Source organism: Quercus robur, chromosome 9, assembly GCF_932294415.1.
Source record: "Quercus robur chromosome 9, dhQueRobu3.1, whole genome shotgun sequence".
Classification (NCBI taxonomy): Eukaryota; Viridiplantae; Streptophyta; class Magnoliopsida; order Fagales; family Fagaceae; genus Quercus; species Quercus robur.
Window position 1 is genome coordinate 13441351 of NC_065542.1, and position 16811 is coordinate 13458161.

Genomic DNA, 16811 nt, shown 5'->3' on the forward strand with positions numbered 1-16811 from the left:
TGTTTAAATAATTTTATTTTAAACACGAGTTGAGCTCAAATTCATTATCAATTGAATACTTTTTGAAATGTGCAATTTTCCTAAATCCCTCTCCGCACTGCATCTAAATGGGGTTGGTGATTGAATCGATTCGGTGCTGTTTTAATGGTGTGATTGGGTTTGTTAAATCTTAGTTGGGTTGGGCTTTTCTTTTTCGGTTTAGGGCTTGTTTGGGGTAGCCTAAATGATAGTAAATAATAATAATAGTAATAATAATAGGTGTGGTGTATTGCAATTTTCTAAAAACATGGCCACTTATTGCAATGCGCCTCCACCATGATTAGTAGTCCAATGAGTGCTTGTGGCAATTACTTTTGGTAGGTTTCGATGCAATTATTCAACTAGTCTAATCTTTTGTACACCCCTAGGAACCAAAAGTATATTTTGATCATAAAAATATATATAAACATACATCCATGACATGATTGGGTGACACAGGGCAAGACCAACAAAATCTATACCTATCCCTACCCCTCATCTCTCGAGAGCGAAAAAATATTCACACGAGATAGAGCAAAACAAAACTTATCAAACGAGACGTAACATTTTATTTTTCTTATAGGTAATTTGAAATAGCATGATATCATGGTGCTTTCTGTTTTTTCTTCATGGTTTTGTGTAAGAAGTTATAACATTTTTAGTTTTTTTTTTTAAAGAAAAATAATTTCCCAAATTTATTGTGAGGGAATATAGTAAAAAAATTTAGTATAAGATAATAAGTTAATAACTGCAGAGGGAGTATAAAATCATAAAACGACGTCGCCTAGATATTGAAAAGTTCCTCAAAACGCTGTCGCTTGGAAAGCGGCTTTCATGCCCTCTTCTTCGTTTACTGTGTAAGACGCAAATCCTGAAAATTTCACCCCATGTTCTCACTTTCTCTCGCGACCTCTTGATCGTCTTGTAACTCGTTCAAGCTCGACTCAGTACCCGATACCGCACCCATTCGACGTCGTTTAGCAGTGAAAATGTAAGCCTTATAATTTTTCCCTCTTTTATTTCTAGGGTTTTTTAATTTGATTATTTTTTCGTTCGCATTTATGCTTTGTGGGATTTGAATTTGTGTGTTAAATGTTACCAATAATAATAAAAAAATGAATTGTGTTAAAAATTTCAATTGCGAATTCTTGAAAATTTGGTGCTCCTTACTCTGTTGTGTTTGATTTGGTACTCTTTATTTAGGGATTTTTTTGCTGGTGATTTAGAAAATTTGAACTTTCAGGTGCATTACTGTAATGGATTTCGATTAATTTCAACAATTATTGTCCTATGCACTGATTAGATACCGTAGAAGTGTGACTTTAGCATAAATTTATTAATTGGAAGTTGTAGAGCTCTGCTTTGAGTTATTGTAGTTGAATTAAGGTGGAAATGCAGCATAAATTTATTATTGGAAGCCGTATATAACGCGCCATAACTCGTTTATTTCATGCATTAAATGCGAACTTAATGTATCATATGTGTGGTTAGTGATATCTTTGCTGTTGAATACATGACTTTGACTATGGAATAATGCTGGTTGAAAAGTGGGATTTATTGATGCATTCTAGAAATTATATGGTGTGAGCAGAATTTGATGTGTCGAAGAAACATAGCTCTTACTGTCTTGTAAAATTGTTTACTCGCAGGTGCGTGCAAACTGTTATGCTCTGAATTCTGGGCGGTTTCTTTTGCTTGTGGTTGTGGACTGGATCTCCAATTGTCAAAATTTTGGTTTCACAGTGTCATGGTAGGTTTCAAGGTTCTCAAGTATATTTGAAAAACTTAAAACATTAGTTTGTATTGGAAACATGACCCACTTTATGGAATTCTTTGCTTTTTCATGTACAATCTTAAGTATTCCATGGGGATTTGATGTTGATGCGTCTTTTTAATGTTATCGATTGTGTTTTCTTTTAACCATTGATTGTTGGTAGCTGGTGCACAGCTTGTGCAGTGCCTAGTGTTTCACCTATTAAATCGGTTACACTTACATTTTACTGCTAAATTCTCTTTGGGTTTAGCCTATCTAGTTCTAGAACCATGGTTAGTGTGATTTTTGTGTCTGACATTGCACCTAAATCATGAGCCGTTAATATTTGTTATTGAATAATTGTATGCTTATGTAGGATTTGTGTATTACTTTTGCCCCATCTGTTAAGTGCCATACCAAACTTGGAATGTTTTCAACCAATCCCTAGATATTTTTTGGGACTTACAAAAATATTTTAGATGTCGAAGCATGATGTGTTGAAGTTCATCGAATCATCTTGAAGTTTTCTATATAAATCTATTTGTTGCTCATCATTAGTTGAAGTTAGTTTGTCTACTTATCCTTGCATCTACAGGGTGCTTATGCAGCATCAGTCAGGTTCAAGATGTTTCTATGCCCTGTTTCAGCTAATAATGTTTTCCTAAACATGACTCATTTTCTAGAAAACAATTTCTTGGTTTTATATTTTTATACTATATGATGCAAAGAAACAGTTTTTCTCTGGATTTACTTTGAGAGTGAAGTTATTTCTTTGAATCCTAAAAAGGTTCAAATGATTGTAATAATTTAAGCTTAATAAATGTAGCAGTAGACTCAAAATATTTTAGGTCTACTTAGATCTATGCCAGTGAGCTCTTGCTCAAATGATACTACTCCCATAAGAGTGAGATTGAGGGTAATGTTATGGGTAGTATAACTAATAATTAAAAAAAAATAATTAAAAAAAAAGAAAAAACCTAATCTGATCTATTGTGGCATTACAGATTTTTGAAATAGGTTTAATGACTGAATGCAGGATCCCAATGGTTTTATTGACGAGAAGAGCGAAAGCAGGCTTTACGTCGGTAACCTTGATTTGAGAATAACAGAGTAAGGAACATTTTTGAACTTTGTGTTCTTTGTTGGGCTGATACATTTGACCCAGAATTATGTTTCTCTGCTATATTGAAATATTAATCTCCTTATTTTTATTTTTATTTTTCAGGGCTGCTCTGATTAAGATGTTTTCTCCCTTTGGAAAGATTGTAGCTGAAGACTTTCTGTGGCATACTCGTGGCCCGAAACGCGGCGAGCCACGAGGCTTTGCTTTCATCCAGTATAGCACAAAAGAGGTAAGCTGATTGCTTTTTCAATTTTTATTTTAATTTTTTTTTCAAGCATTTCCTGATTCCCACCATTAAAGTGAGTACGCAGGAAGCTAAATTGGCCAAGGAGAAGATGCATGGGAAATTAGCTTGTGGGCGCCCATTGGTTGTCCGTCTTGCTAGTGAGAAATACTTGGTGGAAACAGCAGAGAAGTTGTCCAAAGGTGTGGGTGACTCACATAAGACAAGCCTTTCTGGTAGTAGTTCAGGACAGATGAGTCGAACTGCTAAAATTGCTGCAATCAAGAACAAATTAAAAGCTTTGGAGGAGGATAGCTCTATTTCAAAGAAGCAGAAGCTAGCTGAAAGCGTCTCTACTAGTGAAAGTTTGGATCGGCCCTCTGGCAAAAGATGATAAGAACTTGTAATTGGGGTAGAATTCTATCTAACCGAGAGATTCTGTGAAGCCTTTTACCAGACTTCAGAACTTGTGAGGTATTAACAAGGTGCTGAAATTGAAATGATTTCGGAATTTCATATGTGATATTCCATGATGTTGTAATTGTCAATGGAATGCTTGTCAATCGAATTCTGATCCTGGCGTTGATAGTGCAAAGTAATTGTGAATTTGAGTTCTGGTCTTCTTTGTTAGAGCTTATTTACAACTTCTAAATTATATTCAGCTAAAATGTAAAGATACGAACAGCAACCTTAAAGTCGAGGGTTGAAATTGAAAGATGGTCATGAAAATGAACCTTTTGAGTTGGACCTAGGAAGGAAACTGAAGAGGGAAAATGAATGTCAATGGACCTGGAAATCATCTCATTAATAATTTCTTTTATGCATTCCGCATATACGTCATATCTGTAATATATCTTTAATAACATGTGGAACTTTTAGTTGAATGGATTATGAGAGACATGTATGTACCTATGTGAAAAATTATCCTATGAGACGGTCTCACTAGACATCTCTCTCATGATGTGTGTATTTCACATATCATGTTAGAAATGTCTCATGAGATACCTTCAAAAATTACAATTTGAGGGAGGGGTCTATAGATTCATTAATCACTATTAGTTCCTAATGGGTTGATGATAAAACTTACGATATCTAATTATTGAGCCCATTTTGTTTTCAGTTGGTAAAATTAGCAAGTAATTACTAATTACTAATTACAGGGCCTTAGGCCACAAGTCACCCACAAATCTCATGCTAGCTCACCTATAAATGGAAGTGGACTAAGAGATCATAATTTGCCATATAAATATAGGTATAGGAGAGGGCATGGTAAAGACTGCCATATAAAATAGGTATAAGAGAGGGTATGATAAAAGCTGCCATATAAGATCCATACAGGAGAGAGCATGGTAAAAGTTATGGTTCTAGAATAACTTGTGGAATAAACAACTCTCATTGAAGTAATTCTAGTATTACATAAAAAATCACAATTTTTGCAACAATTATTTTATGTGGCAAATTGTAACAGATTGAATATCACTTTTATATGAACCTACAATTTTTTCTTTATCACTCACAATTTATCACATGAACAGTTGTTTTATTACGTGTTCTTTGAATTTTTTGCTCCCAACAAGTCAAAACCTCTTACAATATATATAAATAAATATATATATAAATATATATATTTTTTAAAATTTTATTTTATAATATTTGATGGGATCTACGTAGGTAAAATATTCTAGCAAGTCTCAGACAGGCTACTAGTCCACTGAGTCCCCAAGTTGGCAGAGAGGCCTCGCTCTCCGGAGGAGAATTTGCTCGACAATGGCGATGATGTTACATCTTCCTTCTCCGACTGTCTTTACTCCCAACTCCAACTCCAACTCCAAGTTCCAATGCTCACATTTCTCTTCCCGCCAAATCCCATCAACCATCATCACTTCAATTCAAGCTCAACCTCATCATTTATCACCATCTTCTTCATCTTCCAAAACCTTTCTATCTCCTCCTTTAATTACCGCCAAACCCAGTTCGATTCGATCCTTAACAGCACGGTCTCTCTCCGATCTCCCTCTCATTTCTCCTAATGATCACTGGGGCACCTGGACCTCTCTCTTCGCCATCGGTGCTTTCGGTATCTGGTAACTCTCTCTCTTAGTTTTTTTTTTCTTGATTCTCTGAGGACCCAAATGGGGAAACTTTGTAAAAATGAAATAAAATTGCATGTAAACTTGAGTTTTGTGTTGTACATACTGTTTTGCTTTTGGTCAAAACAAGAAGGAAAAGTAAAAGGTTGCTCCCAGCTAAGCTACTGGTTGTACTGGCAGCAAATAAGGAAAGTTGCTGCTAGTGTTCTTTAAGCAAAATGAATTTATTTTATAAATTTGTAACTTCTTGTTGAGAAGAAGTTGTGTATATGTTTTGGTTGAAATTGAAGGTCGGAGAGGACTAAGATTGGAAGTACACTGAGTGGTGCTTTAGTGAGCATTTTGGTAGGACTTGCAGCAAGTAATTTGGGGGTTATTGCGAATGAAGCTCCGGCATATTCTGTTGTTTTGGGGTTTCTGCTCCCAATGGCCGTTCCATTGTTGTTGTTTATAGGCTATAGCAGACTTGCGTCGTGTTATAAAGTCCACTGGGACACTTCTGTTGGCTTTCTTGCTAGGCTCAGGTAATACTAGTTAAATTGTTAATCTTTCGTTACTCTGTGCTTTCTATGTATTGATAAGGAGAACGTGACCGCTTTCTAGGCTGTGATCTGTTTCAAGAATAGGTGCATTACTGGTCAATTAAGTAATCATCTAAAATAATGGAATTACCATATGCTACTTGTTAGTTAAGCTCAATTAGCGCTAGGTCTGTGTTAATATTGGTTTTTTAAAAGGACATGCAGATCAATGTGTAGCTTAAATTTTGCAGGGATTTTCAATTTATAAATCGGCCTTTTTTATTCTAGTGTAAAATTTGGGAGGTTAATTAAAATTATATATTTTCAGAACAGATATAAAAACATAGAAGAAGAAACTGAATCTGCAAATTGTCTTCCAATGCTTGCTGCTTTTTTCTATTCAAATTAATTTGACCTATAGTTTTTCTATTTATTTCTAGGCTAGCTGATCGAAGGCTTAGGTCCATAGTTTTTAGTGGACTACATTGATGGATCTTAGTGATAGAGCGATTACTCTCAGACTAATTTCATTTGCAATGTAGTAAGTCCCTTCAAGTCAATGATTTGGTTTTTCTAATTTATCTCTTGTGGTTCTGTAATTAGTTCATTCATATTGTATCAAATGTTCTTTTATTTCTTTGCTTTTTTGGGTGCCTTAAAGGTTGAACCCAGTGCACAAAGCTTTCACTTTCGTGGGAGACTAGGAGAGGTAATTAGTAGGTAGCTGGAGCCTTACCCCCATTTTTTTTGGAGGATGCTTTACAATATAGAAAAAGATTTTACATGGATTGTAGTTACCTATCAGATAATTCATCTAAATTTGGGAAGAAATGAAGCAAGTTATAATTTGAAGGCAACCATGCAACCAAGCTCTGTCAAAATCACCTTACTGAAACCTGTGTTTCATGTGTTTGTGGCCAATATATTTAACTCTACGTATCTACAGATGGGCGGGATTGGCGTTTTATATTTACTACAGGATTATAGAGCAATGTGGTAGTTATGACTTATGCTTTGGGAAATGTTAAGAATAATATTCAAGTAATAACTCCTATAGTCAACTTTTCCATGTGTTGGATTTTTCTCTACACACTGATTTAGAGTCTTGTTGACATTATTTGCCTTTTGCTTTGTTCATAGTATAATTGCAACAACAGTTGGAACAGTGGTGGCATATGTGTTGGTACCAATGCGATCACTTGGTCAAGATAGTTGGAAAATAGCAGCTGCACTCATGGGCAGACATATTGGCGGAGGTAATTTGAATAAATTTTAGAGGCATGTAGATATTTGAAACCAGTTTGGATGCCTTTCTAGCTTCTCATTTATTATCTTGCTTTTCTCATTTATTTTCCCAAGTTCTGTATCGTGACCATGGTTTTAAAAACCGGTACGGTGAAAGAACCAGAATAGGGAGTGTTTACCGGTTTTATGGTCCGACTGGTGGTCGAACCGATGATGTCATAAATAATAAATAAATAATTATTAATTATAAAAATAAATAAATAAATAATTTTATAACTAGTTATTTTAACTAAAAAAATTAAAGAATAGTAAAAAATTAAATATTAACTTACCAACTTTTGGACACCACTTAACAAAATTCCAGAAAAAAAAAAAAAAAACCATAAAAAGGTAAAGTGTAACGATTACTAACCATTTTTAGTTATTTTTTAATTTGTCAAATAACAAAAAGTAAGTCACCAATGGATAACAATATCATTGCCCCTTGATTTTTTTTCCATCTATCCTACACTTACACATGTATATCACACCCACCACACATTTTGAAACTCTACTATTATCCACACGTTTTAATGGCTTATTCAAACTTTCAAACAACAACTCTAAGGTCTGAGACTCTTAACTTAGTTTCTTTCCTATGCTACTTTTTTCTAAATTTTCATTTCCCTCTTCAATATTCTCTCCCTCTCTCCATCTCTCTCATCAGCATGGGTATGTGCAAGTGCAATGCAACTGTGCAAGAGCAACAAACAAAGGCTGAAGCAGAAAGATCAAATCATTGTAAATTTGCTTCATCTTTCCTCAATACAAAGATGGGAGATCTGATATTTTTGAGGTCACTTGGTGTCTTAGGCTTCACTACTTCAAGCTTGAGAGTATTTTCAAAATCAAAATCTATCCTCTCAAATTTGAAACAAAGTCTCTCTTTCTCTCTCTCTCTTTTTTTTTTTTTTTTTTTTTTGGATAATTACACTTTGCCCACCTGTTGTTTGCCTCTAATTCTATGTGCCCACCCGTGGTTTAAATTTTGACACTTTGCCCACCTGTGATTCTGATCGTGAGTGCTCCGTAACCCACCTCAATGTTTTCCGTTACTCTAACACCAAATAAGTAAAAAACACATCCCAAAACGGATCAAAACTCACTCTCACTCCTAAAACTCACTCACTCCCACTCGCTCGAGACAACTGTGGCAGATCCGAGCCGAGGAAGAAAGACACCGTTGCTCCTCTATTCAGCTGTGGCAAATCCTACAATGGGCTTTGATTCGTGCATGCTCCTGGGTTTTGATCGTGGGTATTGAACCTGGGTTTTGATCGTGCATGCCATCGGGATTTATGAGCACACAGAAATAGAAGATATAAACGGACTAGGAGAAAAAAAAAGTGATTGAAATGGGAAATAAATAGATGATAATAGGGTCGCTAGTTTGGTTGAGAAAAGTGAAGAGGATAGACACATACTAGGAGTCTTTTGAAATAGCTAGACTTGCTTTCGTGTGTTCAAGTTTCAACCACTAAGCTTTATTTTCTAAAAAAAAAATACATAAATAAACTACTACTCTCAACTTTCTAAGCACCACCATTTTGACCCGAATATACAATGCAATTTCTTAGAAGCTTCAACAACCAAAAAATAATTCTTCAAGCTTTTCAAGTGCCATAGATTGCCGCTTTTCACGTGGCAATATCTTAGAAGTTCTGTGTTAAGTCAAAAACAGTTCTTTGAACTTTGCGCAAAATGAAATGCATCTATGTATACAATTTTACTGTATAGATCAGAGAGAGAAGGTGGGTAGTCAAACGAGGAAAAACTTGAAAAGTCGTTGTTCTTAGCTGAAGCTGAGAGTAGTTGAGACTTGAGATCTGTGATTTATTTGTGCTTGTTGAGATTGTTTGTCCTGGGTTTGTGTTTGTTGATTTTTGTGTCTTGGGTGTTCAGATATGAGTTTTTAAAATTTTTTAACACTAAAATAAAATTAAAATCTGATGTGTTGATTTTAAAGAGTTGTGACGTGCTAATCTTAAACCCTAATCTTAAAGCTTAATGATTTTTTGTAGATGTTTCATTAAGTTAGTGATAGGTTGGTCTGGGTTTTTTTTTTTGGGTATGTTCATCATGTTCAAGATTTGTGTGAAGGGAAAGAGAGACAAATACCACTTTTTGATCTTCTTTCTCTTGCATTTTTGTGCTATTTTTTGTTTTGGGAGGAGAGAGACATAAAACTTGTACAAAAATACCTATTTACCCTTAATTTTAACAGAGGTGGGTTACGGCACACTCACGGTGATAATCACAGGTGGGTAAAGTGTCAAAATTGAAACCACGGGTCGGTACATAGAATTAGAGGCAAACCACAGGTGGGCAAAGTGTAATTATCCCTTTTTAAAAAATTTTTTTTTTTTAACACATCATCTGAAGTTTTAACGAAGAACTGTTAAAAACTGGTTTAACCGTACCAGTTTCCAGTTTTGTCGGTTAAACCAGCGGTTTTCGGTTTTTAAATGTTTTCTTTTATTTTTGGTTTTTAACAATAACTGGACCGGATTAGTGTCCGGTTCCTGGTTGAACCGGCCGGTCCAGTTCGGTTTTTAAAACTATGATCATGACTGACACTTTTGTTTTGTTGTCTTTTTGAGATGTTGTACAGCTGTCAACTATGTTGCCATATCTAAAGCCCTTAGTGTTTCTCCATCAGTTTTGGCTGCTTGTCTAGCTGCAGATAATGTCATCTGTGCAGTATGTTACGACATTGTTTGCGTTAGCTTTTAAAATACCTCCTGAGACTTCAACATCAACTAATGGTGCAAAAAATTATATGTTGTTGTGGTTAACTTTGTCATTGTGGTAGAGTCGTTGGTTCAGCTCTCTTATACTCAATAGTTCTACTTTAATCATTAAATCGAATAAAATGCAAATTACGTCCTCTAAGTTTGGGTTGGTTTTGATTGTGGTCCTTAATATTTCAAAATTGGAATTTAGTCCATGATGTATGATAGCGTTTTAAATCTCGTCATTCCTTCCATGTCTGTTAAGAGGTGGCTGTTTAGTCCCAAAGTAAAATCACCCCAAAGTTAGAGTGTGTTAAGTTAGATTTTAGTTCTGTAAATCCTTTTCCATCTTATTGTAACGTATGATTTTGCATCCATCACCATTTTTTTGTAACTAATATCTCTCGAATCTCAAGTTGTTTATGTCCTCTCTATTAATGAGTTTAGTAATCAAATATGAAAGTAGCAGGTTAACGTAATTGTACTACCATAATGGTTAATGAAAGCTGGAACTTTGACAGATGTTGCAATGGATGTTGATTCTGAGCCTGGCAACAAACTGCCCGTGCTACGAATGGCTACAGCCCTTGCTGTGTCCTTTGCCATCTGCAAGACCAGCACTTTCCTCACAAAATATTTTGGAATTCAAGGGGGCAGCCTTCCAGCCATAACAGCAATTGTTGTTATTCTAGCAACTGCATTTCCAAAACAGTTTGCTTATCCTGCACCATCTGGTGAGGCTATGGCTTTGATTCTAATGCAAGTGAGTTTACAAATTTAGTTGGTGATAGGCCAAGAATGTATTGACCTCTTATGGTAAATTAATCAATTAATTAGCCAAGTGAATTAATTAAGTCAATTAACATGCAATACGTGTGGTAGCACAAATAAATCACCAAATAACTAAATATAGCGGAAAATAAATTTGACACGGTGATTTGTTTATGAATGGGGAAAACCTCTAAGGCAAAAACTCTACCGGGTGAATTTAAGGTCACCACTCCCAAGAATCCACTATTATCAAAACAAGTGGTTACAAGTAATTTATACCAACTTACAGTTGAACCCTTACCCCAATACACAATTGGACTTGTAATATAGTGACAATTTCTCCTTTCAATGCACGGCTCCAAGTACGCGACTAACCAATCGATGTACAGATCCAAGTACGTAACTAACACACCAACTTGAGAAGGATGTTGGTTACAAAGTTCTTTAGTTCATTCATACAATGAAGATCAAGAAGCTCCTTGGTCACAAAACCCTACGGCGTATAAACGCAACAGCTTTTTCAAGAGAAAGATGAACTAGGGCATATGTCTTAGGTCACAATATGCTTGCGTAAAACCTTTGCATCAAGTGAGACGGCCCTTAAAATAATCCTTATATATGTCTAGGCTTGTGAGAAAAGAAAACCTAAACACATAGTTTGGATATGCGTGAAAACCAAATCTGAAAAACTGATTTTCATAATTCTCGAAAGATACAGCTGTCGAGTTTATCTGTCGAGCTTCACCTTTTAAATCTCAATAGATACGGCTGTAGAGCTTATCTATCGAGCTTTAAAGAACAACACTTCTTCACTTGATTCTTGGACAGATTTGCATGGTTTCAATACTTGGACTTGAACTCTTGTTCCTTGAAGTATTAAACAAATTCTAGATCTACTCAATTACAAGTAAAATGCGTTTTATCAAAAGATTAGCCAATTCTAAATGATATATGTTCTTAACATGATCCACATAAGTCCTAACAGTTGGATTTCAAAATTCTGAAAGTAGCACTAGTTTTTGTGAAAGATGATTAAATTTTTTAGGAAGTGACTTGTTTTTGGCAACTTTTTTTCTTGATCAACAGGTATTTTTTGCTGTGATTGGTGCTAATCGAAGAATACGGAATGTCATAATCATAGCACCTAGTATCTTTATGTTTTCTTTAGTGCAAATAGCAGTCCATCTTGCCGTGATACTTGGGTTTGGAAAGCTCTTTCCTAGATGCATATTTGTTATGCATGAGATCCCTTATTTACAACAAGCAGGAGATTTAAATCTAAGTTCTTTTCATTAACTATTGGGAAAGTTGGTTGGCAGTTGGTAATTGACACCAAACTAAAGCTAGGGTTAAGATTTTAGAGTTGATTACATGGAGGCTTTGTTTGGTTGGGGAATGAAAAAGTGGGTGATAGAAGAGATTTAGTGTTTTTTTTTTTTTTTTTTTTTTAATTTTTATTTATTTATGTGTGTATAGTTGGGGGATGGAAAAGTGGAGAAATGAAAAACTCTTTTGTTTAGGTGAGAAAAATAATGAGAATAGAAAATATAATTTGTATAAATTTACTCACATGCCCCAATTACATAATATATATGTAAATATATATTTGAAAGAAAAAAAATTTTCTATTAATATTAATTAAAAACAAAACCCCTAAACATAAAAGTTGAAAAATGAAAAAAGAAGAAGAAACCAACGTTAAACACAAGTGGGAGGAGATGGGGGTAGATGGGTAATTTTTGATCAAGCCACCTCTTCCCCCGACATTTTCTCCCCCAATTGGGAAGATTCCACTTCGGTTTACTTTGGTTCATATTAGTCTATTTGCTCCATTTTGGTCCACGCGGATGGTTTCTTTCGGTCTATTTTGGTCCATTTGGTCAATTTTGATTTGTTTTAGTCTACTATTCGATGTGAATGATTGTGAATGGTGGAAAAAAAAATTATAATCCATGTGAGGTTGTCAATTGTGGGTCATGTGAGAGTGACTGATAGCCAACAAGGTCAATGCATAGGTTATTCTCCCAACTCAAAAGTGTATACTTCAAAAAGGAAAAAAAAAAAGAAAAAAAGTCCACTCCCAGGTAGACAGACCTTACTCTCCGGAGGAGACTTTGCTTGACAATGGTGATGATGATACATCTTCCTTCTCTGATTATCTTGACAATGACTGTAACGACCCAAGGAAAAGCGCTAGCCACATCTGCGCTATACCTCAAAAGCACTAGTCATAATTGAGGCTCCTTGCAGTTGTTAATAAAACCCAGTTCAACCCAATAAATACCCGATGTGGGACTCATCATACACCCACACACATCAGACAATCAATCAAATTGTGGCATCACAATCTCCCCCACTTAAATCCCTAACGTCTTCGTTAGGGCCCACTTTGTGGGGTAGTGTCTTCGAGCCCACACGGGGTTACCAGGCCCGCTCTGATACCATATGTAACGACCCAATGAAAAGTGCTAGCCACATCTGCGCTATACCTCAAAAGGACTAGTCATAATTGAGACTCTTTGCAGTTGTTAATAAAACCCAATTCAACCCAGTAAATACCCGATGTGGGACTCATCATACACCCACACACATCACACAATCAATCAAATTGGGGCATCACAATCTCCCCCACTTAAATCCCTAACATCCTCGTTAGGGCCCATTTTGTGGGGTAGTGTCTCTAAGCTCACATGGGATTACCGGGCCGGCTCTGATACCATATGTACCGACCCAAGGAAAAGCGCTAGCCACATCTGCGCTATACCTCAAAAGGACTAGTCACAATTGAGACTCCTTACAGTTGTTAATAAAACCCAGTTCAACCCAGTAAATACCCGATGTGAGACTCATCACACACCCACACACATCACACACCCCAATTTGATTGATTGTGTGATGTGTATGGGTGTGTGATAAGTCTCACATCGAGTATTTACTGGGTTGAACTGGGCTTTATTAACAACTGTAAGGAGTCTTAATTGTGACTAGTCCTTTTGAGGTATAGTGCAGATGTGGCTAGCGCTTTTCCTTGAGTCGGTACATATGGTATCAGAGCCGGCCCAGTAATCCCATGTGGGCTCAGAGACACTACCCTACAAAATGGGCCCTAACGAGAACATTAGGGATTTAAGTGGGGGAGATTGTGATGCCCCAATTTGATTGATTGTGTGATGTGTGTGGGTGTGTGATGAGTCCCACATCAGGTATTTACTGGGTTGAACTGGACTTTATTAACAACTGCAAGGAGCCTCAATTATGACTAGTCCTTTTGAGGTATAACGCAGATGTGGTTAGCGCTTTTTCTTGGGTCGTTACAATGACAATGGCGATGAGGAGACTTTGGACTGTATAGGACCGAATAGAATAGAATGGACCAATGTGGACTGAAAAGGATTGAGGGAGACCAAATAAGAACAAATGGATAGATTAGGACCAAAGTGGACATAATGGACCGAATATAAACAAATAGGACTGGCGTGGACTAAATAGGACCAATGTCGACTAAATAGGATCGAAGTGGACAAAATAGACCAAATAGGACCAGTGTGGACTGAATAAGACTGAAGTGGACATAATAGAACCAATGTAGACTAACTAGATTGAATATGACCAAAATGGTCTGAATTGAATCAAAGTGGACTGAAGAGGACAAAACGGACCAAATAGGACTTTTGAATATTATCATTTTTAGGGCTCATATTTCTAATTTCTAATGTCTATTTTATTTATATTTTTAACTCAAAACTAAACATTTTAGCCCAAATATAATAAAATTTCATATTTTTCAACCCAAATTTTTTTTTTTAAAAAAAAAATTTGGAGCAAAACTTGGAAAGGCAGCCTACCAAAAGAATCAATTTAAGGCCCAATTAGTCCAAAATGGACCGAGGAGGACCAAAATTGACTGAGTGGAGCAAATTGGACCAAATGTGATCGAAGTAAACCTAATTGGACCGAATGGAAATTGTTTAATTTTTAGGGAGAACAAATTATCCTCAACAAATTTTAGAGAAAAAATTATACATTATATTACAATTACAAAATAATTATCTATTCTCATGCATTGCGTAGGTTTGCGACTAGTTTGTATAAATTTACTCACATACTCCTATTAGTCTATTACATGAAGGAAAAGTTTGCCCTCATCTCCTTGAAAGCATCCCATTTCTCTCTCCCCAAATGTTTCATATCAAACACGCAGGTACTGCCCTCCAAACCACATGCATCTCTAGCCTAACTCCATTGGAACCTACCTTCGAGCAATCCTGTAACACAGACCATGGATCTTTCATGGAAAAGAGGTTTGGCAATGTAGATGCTACTTGCTAGAGTGGATGGTAACCACAAGTTAAAAGGTCTCATTGGATTGGGTGCATTTTGAAATGCTTTGGTTAGTGGGAGCTTTTTTAGTCTCATCATGATGCACACTGCACTGAATTACTGCATTATTTGAGACTAAGTTGAGCGCTTGGTAGTGTTCACATTTATTTCTCATTTTAGTTCATATGAGACACTTGGGTCTAGGCATAAAAAATAATTTTGAGAGCTCCAATTAGCATTCATGGCATATTTAAAATATTGTGGATATAAGTCCTCGCTAGAGCTAAATTTCCTATTTAATTCTTTGGATTGTAAATAGTTCATTTTTATGAATAAGTTGGAGCAACCATATTCTTGATCTAATTTATATATTCACATGTTCAATGATCTTGTGCATCATCTTGAACTCAGGGTAGAGCACCAAGTGGCATGGCTTTATCCATTCTAGGCCCTTTTTATTTTGTTAAGTATGTTATGCACTGTAATTTGTTTTTTTTTTTTTTTTTTTTTTTTGGGGTATTCTTTCTTAATTATCCTTTTTTTTATTTTTATAAACAAAATATTTTAAGCAAATCTAAATATTGCAAAATTTACTATAATGAAAATTTTAGAATAACTTACTTTGTATTATTAATTTTTCATATCAAGTTTTTAAATGAAAAAACATATATCAAAAGTTAAATAAATATTATTTAATTAATATTTAAATATAAGAAAATATTCCACTTAAAGTTATCGTTTTAGACTCCAAAATTTGTTGAGTCGACCCTATATTTACTTGAACCAAACAGAGAGGGCTTGGGCTCGGATGCATGGATTTGAGGTAGGTGTATATCACGTACCATTAGGTGAAAGAAACTTATACTTCTCTATTATCTTAGTAATGATAATTGATAATAGACTTTGAAAGATTATCGTGATAGGAATCCATCTTGGAATTAGTTCAATTTACATCTGCTTAGAAAGATTAACAGCAGGTTAATTGATTGTCGTCAATTCTGTTGTTTATTGATTGATCCAACAATATTGTTCTTAATCATTAGTGAATGATGTAAAGGAAACAAATGTGACCCAATTCCATGGATTCATCTGCTTCTTTTGTTTTGAAATGCACTTCTTTCTTCTGTTTTCCTTTTTCTTTTTCTTTGCTTAAACTAAGGTTAGTTTAGAAATTGCTCCGTTAACTCTCCCATTAATGTCAAGTTTCTTAGTGATGGATTACCATGAAATAAATCCTAGCCATGAAATGGACACTCTACATTTCACTTGGAAATGAAGAGAATGTAAATCCAAATTAATACAAGTAAATTTAGGAAGACCAGACCAAGAATTAGATTTTGCTTTAAAAAAAAACATAGGCTGATGATAAGAGTTTGATTAAGCACAAAATGTCATCATTCACGAATGCATGTCATTAACTTCATCAACTAAGAATTTGCGCTAGTGCTCGCTTCCCAACGCACCTTCTCCACAATATATATGTAAAACGTGGATTAAAGAAGTGGGGAAGAAAACTTTTTTACAAATGTTAACTAAAACTATGATGATATATATTAGCCAACCCAAATATTTTCTCTGTTTTTTTAATAGTAAGTGGGTTAATCTTTAGGGATTGGCTAAATGATTCCTAAGACCTCATGATATCTATAAAATCCTGGGTTCGAAATCTTCTACAAAGATACTCGAAGAGATTTGGCTATTTTATTAATCAAAAGAAAAGAAGAAAAAATAGTAAGTGGGTACTATTGTCGAGGATATAATATATACCTGAAGAGAAAAAATAGTGAGTGGGTTTAGATACTTTATTAATAATAATAAAAAAAGAAAAATAGCAAGTGGGTTTGACACTATTGTCAAACAGATAATAGATACTCGAAGAGATTTGAATATCTTATATTTCAAAAAAAAAAGATAAGTGGGTTTGACATTATTGTGGAGGAAATAATATATATATTTGCCCATTGGAGAAATACCTA

The 16811-nt window shown here is 35.1% G+C and overlaps 2 protein-coding genes across 4 annotated transcripts in view; both read left to right on the forward strand.

The window, feature by feature from the left end:
* The first annotated feature begins 806 nt into the window (after positions 1 to 806).
* On the forward strand, positions 807 to 3733 carry LOC126698312 (uncharacterized). 3 transcript variants are annotated; one of them, XM_050395455.1, is made up of 5 exons: positions 807 to 1009; positions 1668 to 1768; positions 2776 to 2881; positions 2997 to 3123; positions 3206 to 3733. In XM_050395455.1, exons 3-5 carry the CDS (start codon positions 2802 to 2804, stop codon positions 3509 to 3511), a joined length of 513 nt encoding a protein of 170 aa, XP_050251412.1. In that variant the 5' UTR covers positions 807 to 1009; positions 1668 to 1768; positions 2776 to 2801; the 3' UTR covers positions 3512 to 3733. The 3 variants fall into 3 exon arrangements, with proteins under 3 accessions (XP_050251412.1, XP_050251413.1, XP_050251414.1); XM_050395456.1 differs by having other exon boundaries at positions 808 to 1009; positions 2808 to 2881; XM_050395457.1 differs by lacking the exons at positions 807 to 1009; positions 1668 to 1768 and having other exon boundaries at positions 2861 to 2881; positions 3195 to 3733.
* A 1056-nt stretch (positions 3734 to 4789) lies between these two features.
* LOC126699008 (uncharacterized) overlaps positions 4790 to 16811 on the forward strand; it is a 30984-nt gene continuing 18962 nt past the window's right edge. Inside the window, 7 exon segments of the mRNA XM_050396553.1 lie at positions 4790 to 5201; positions 5498 to 5657; positions 5659 to 5731; positions 6886 to 6984; positions 9624 to 9711; positions 9713 to 9777; positions 10251 to 10507. Of these exon segments, the coding sequence (XP_050252510.1) occupies positions 4885 to 5201; positions 5498 to 5657; positions 5659 to 5731; positions 6886 to 6984; positions 9624 to 9711; positions 9713 to 9777; positions 10251 to 10507 (1059 nt within the window). The 5' untranslated portion in view covers positions 4790 to 4884.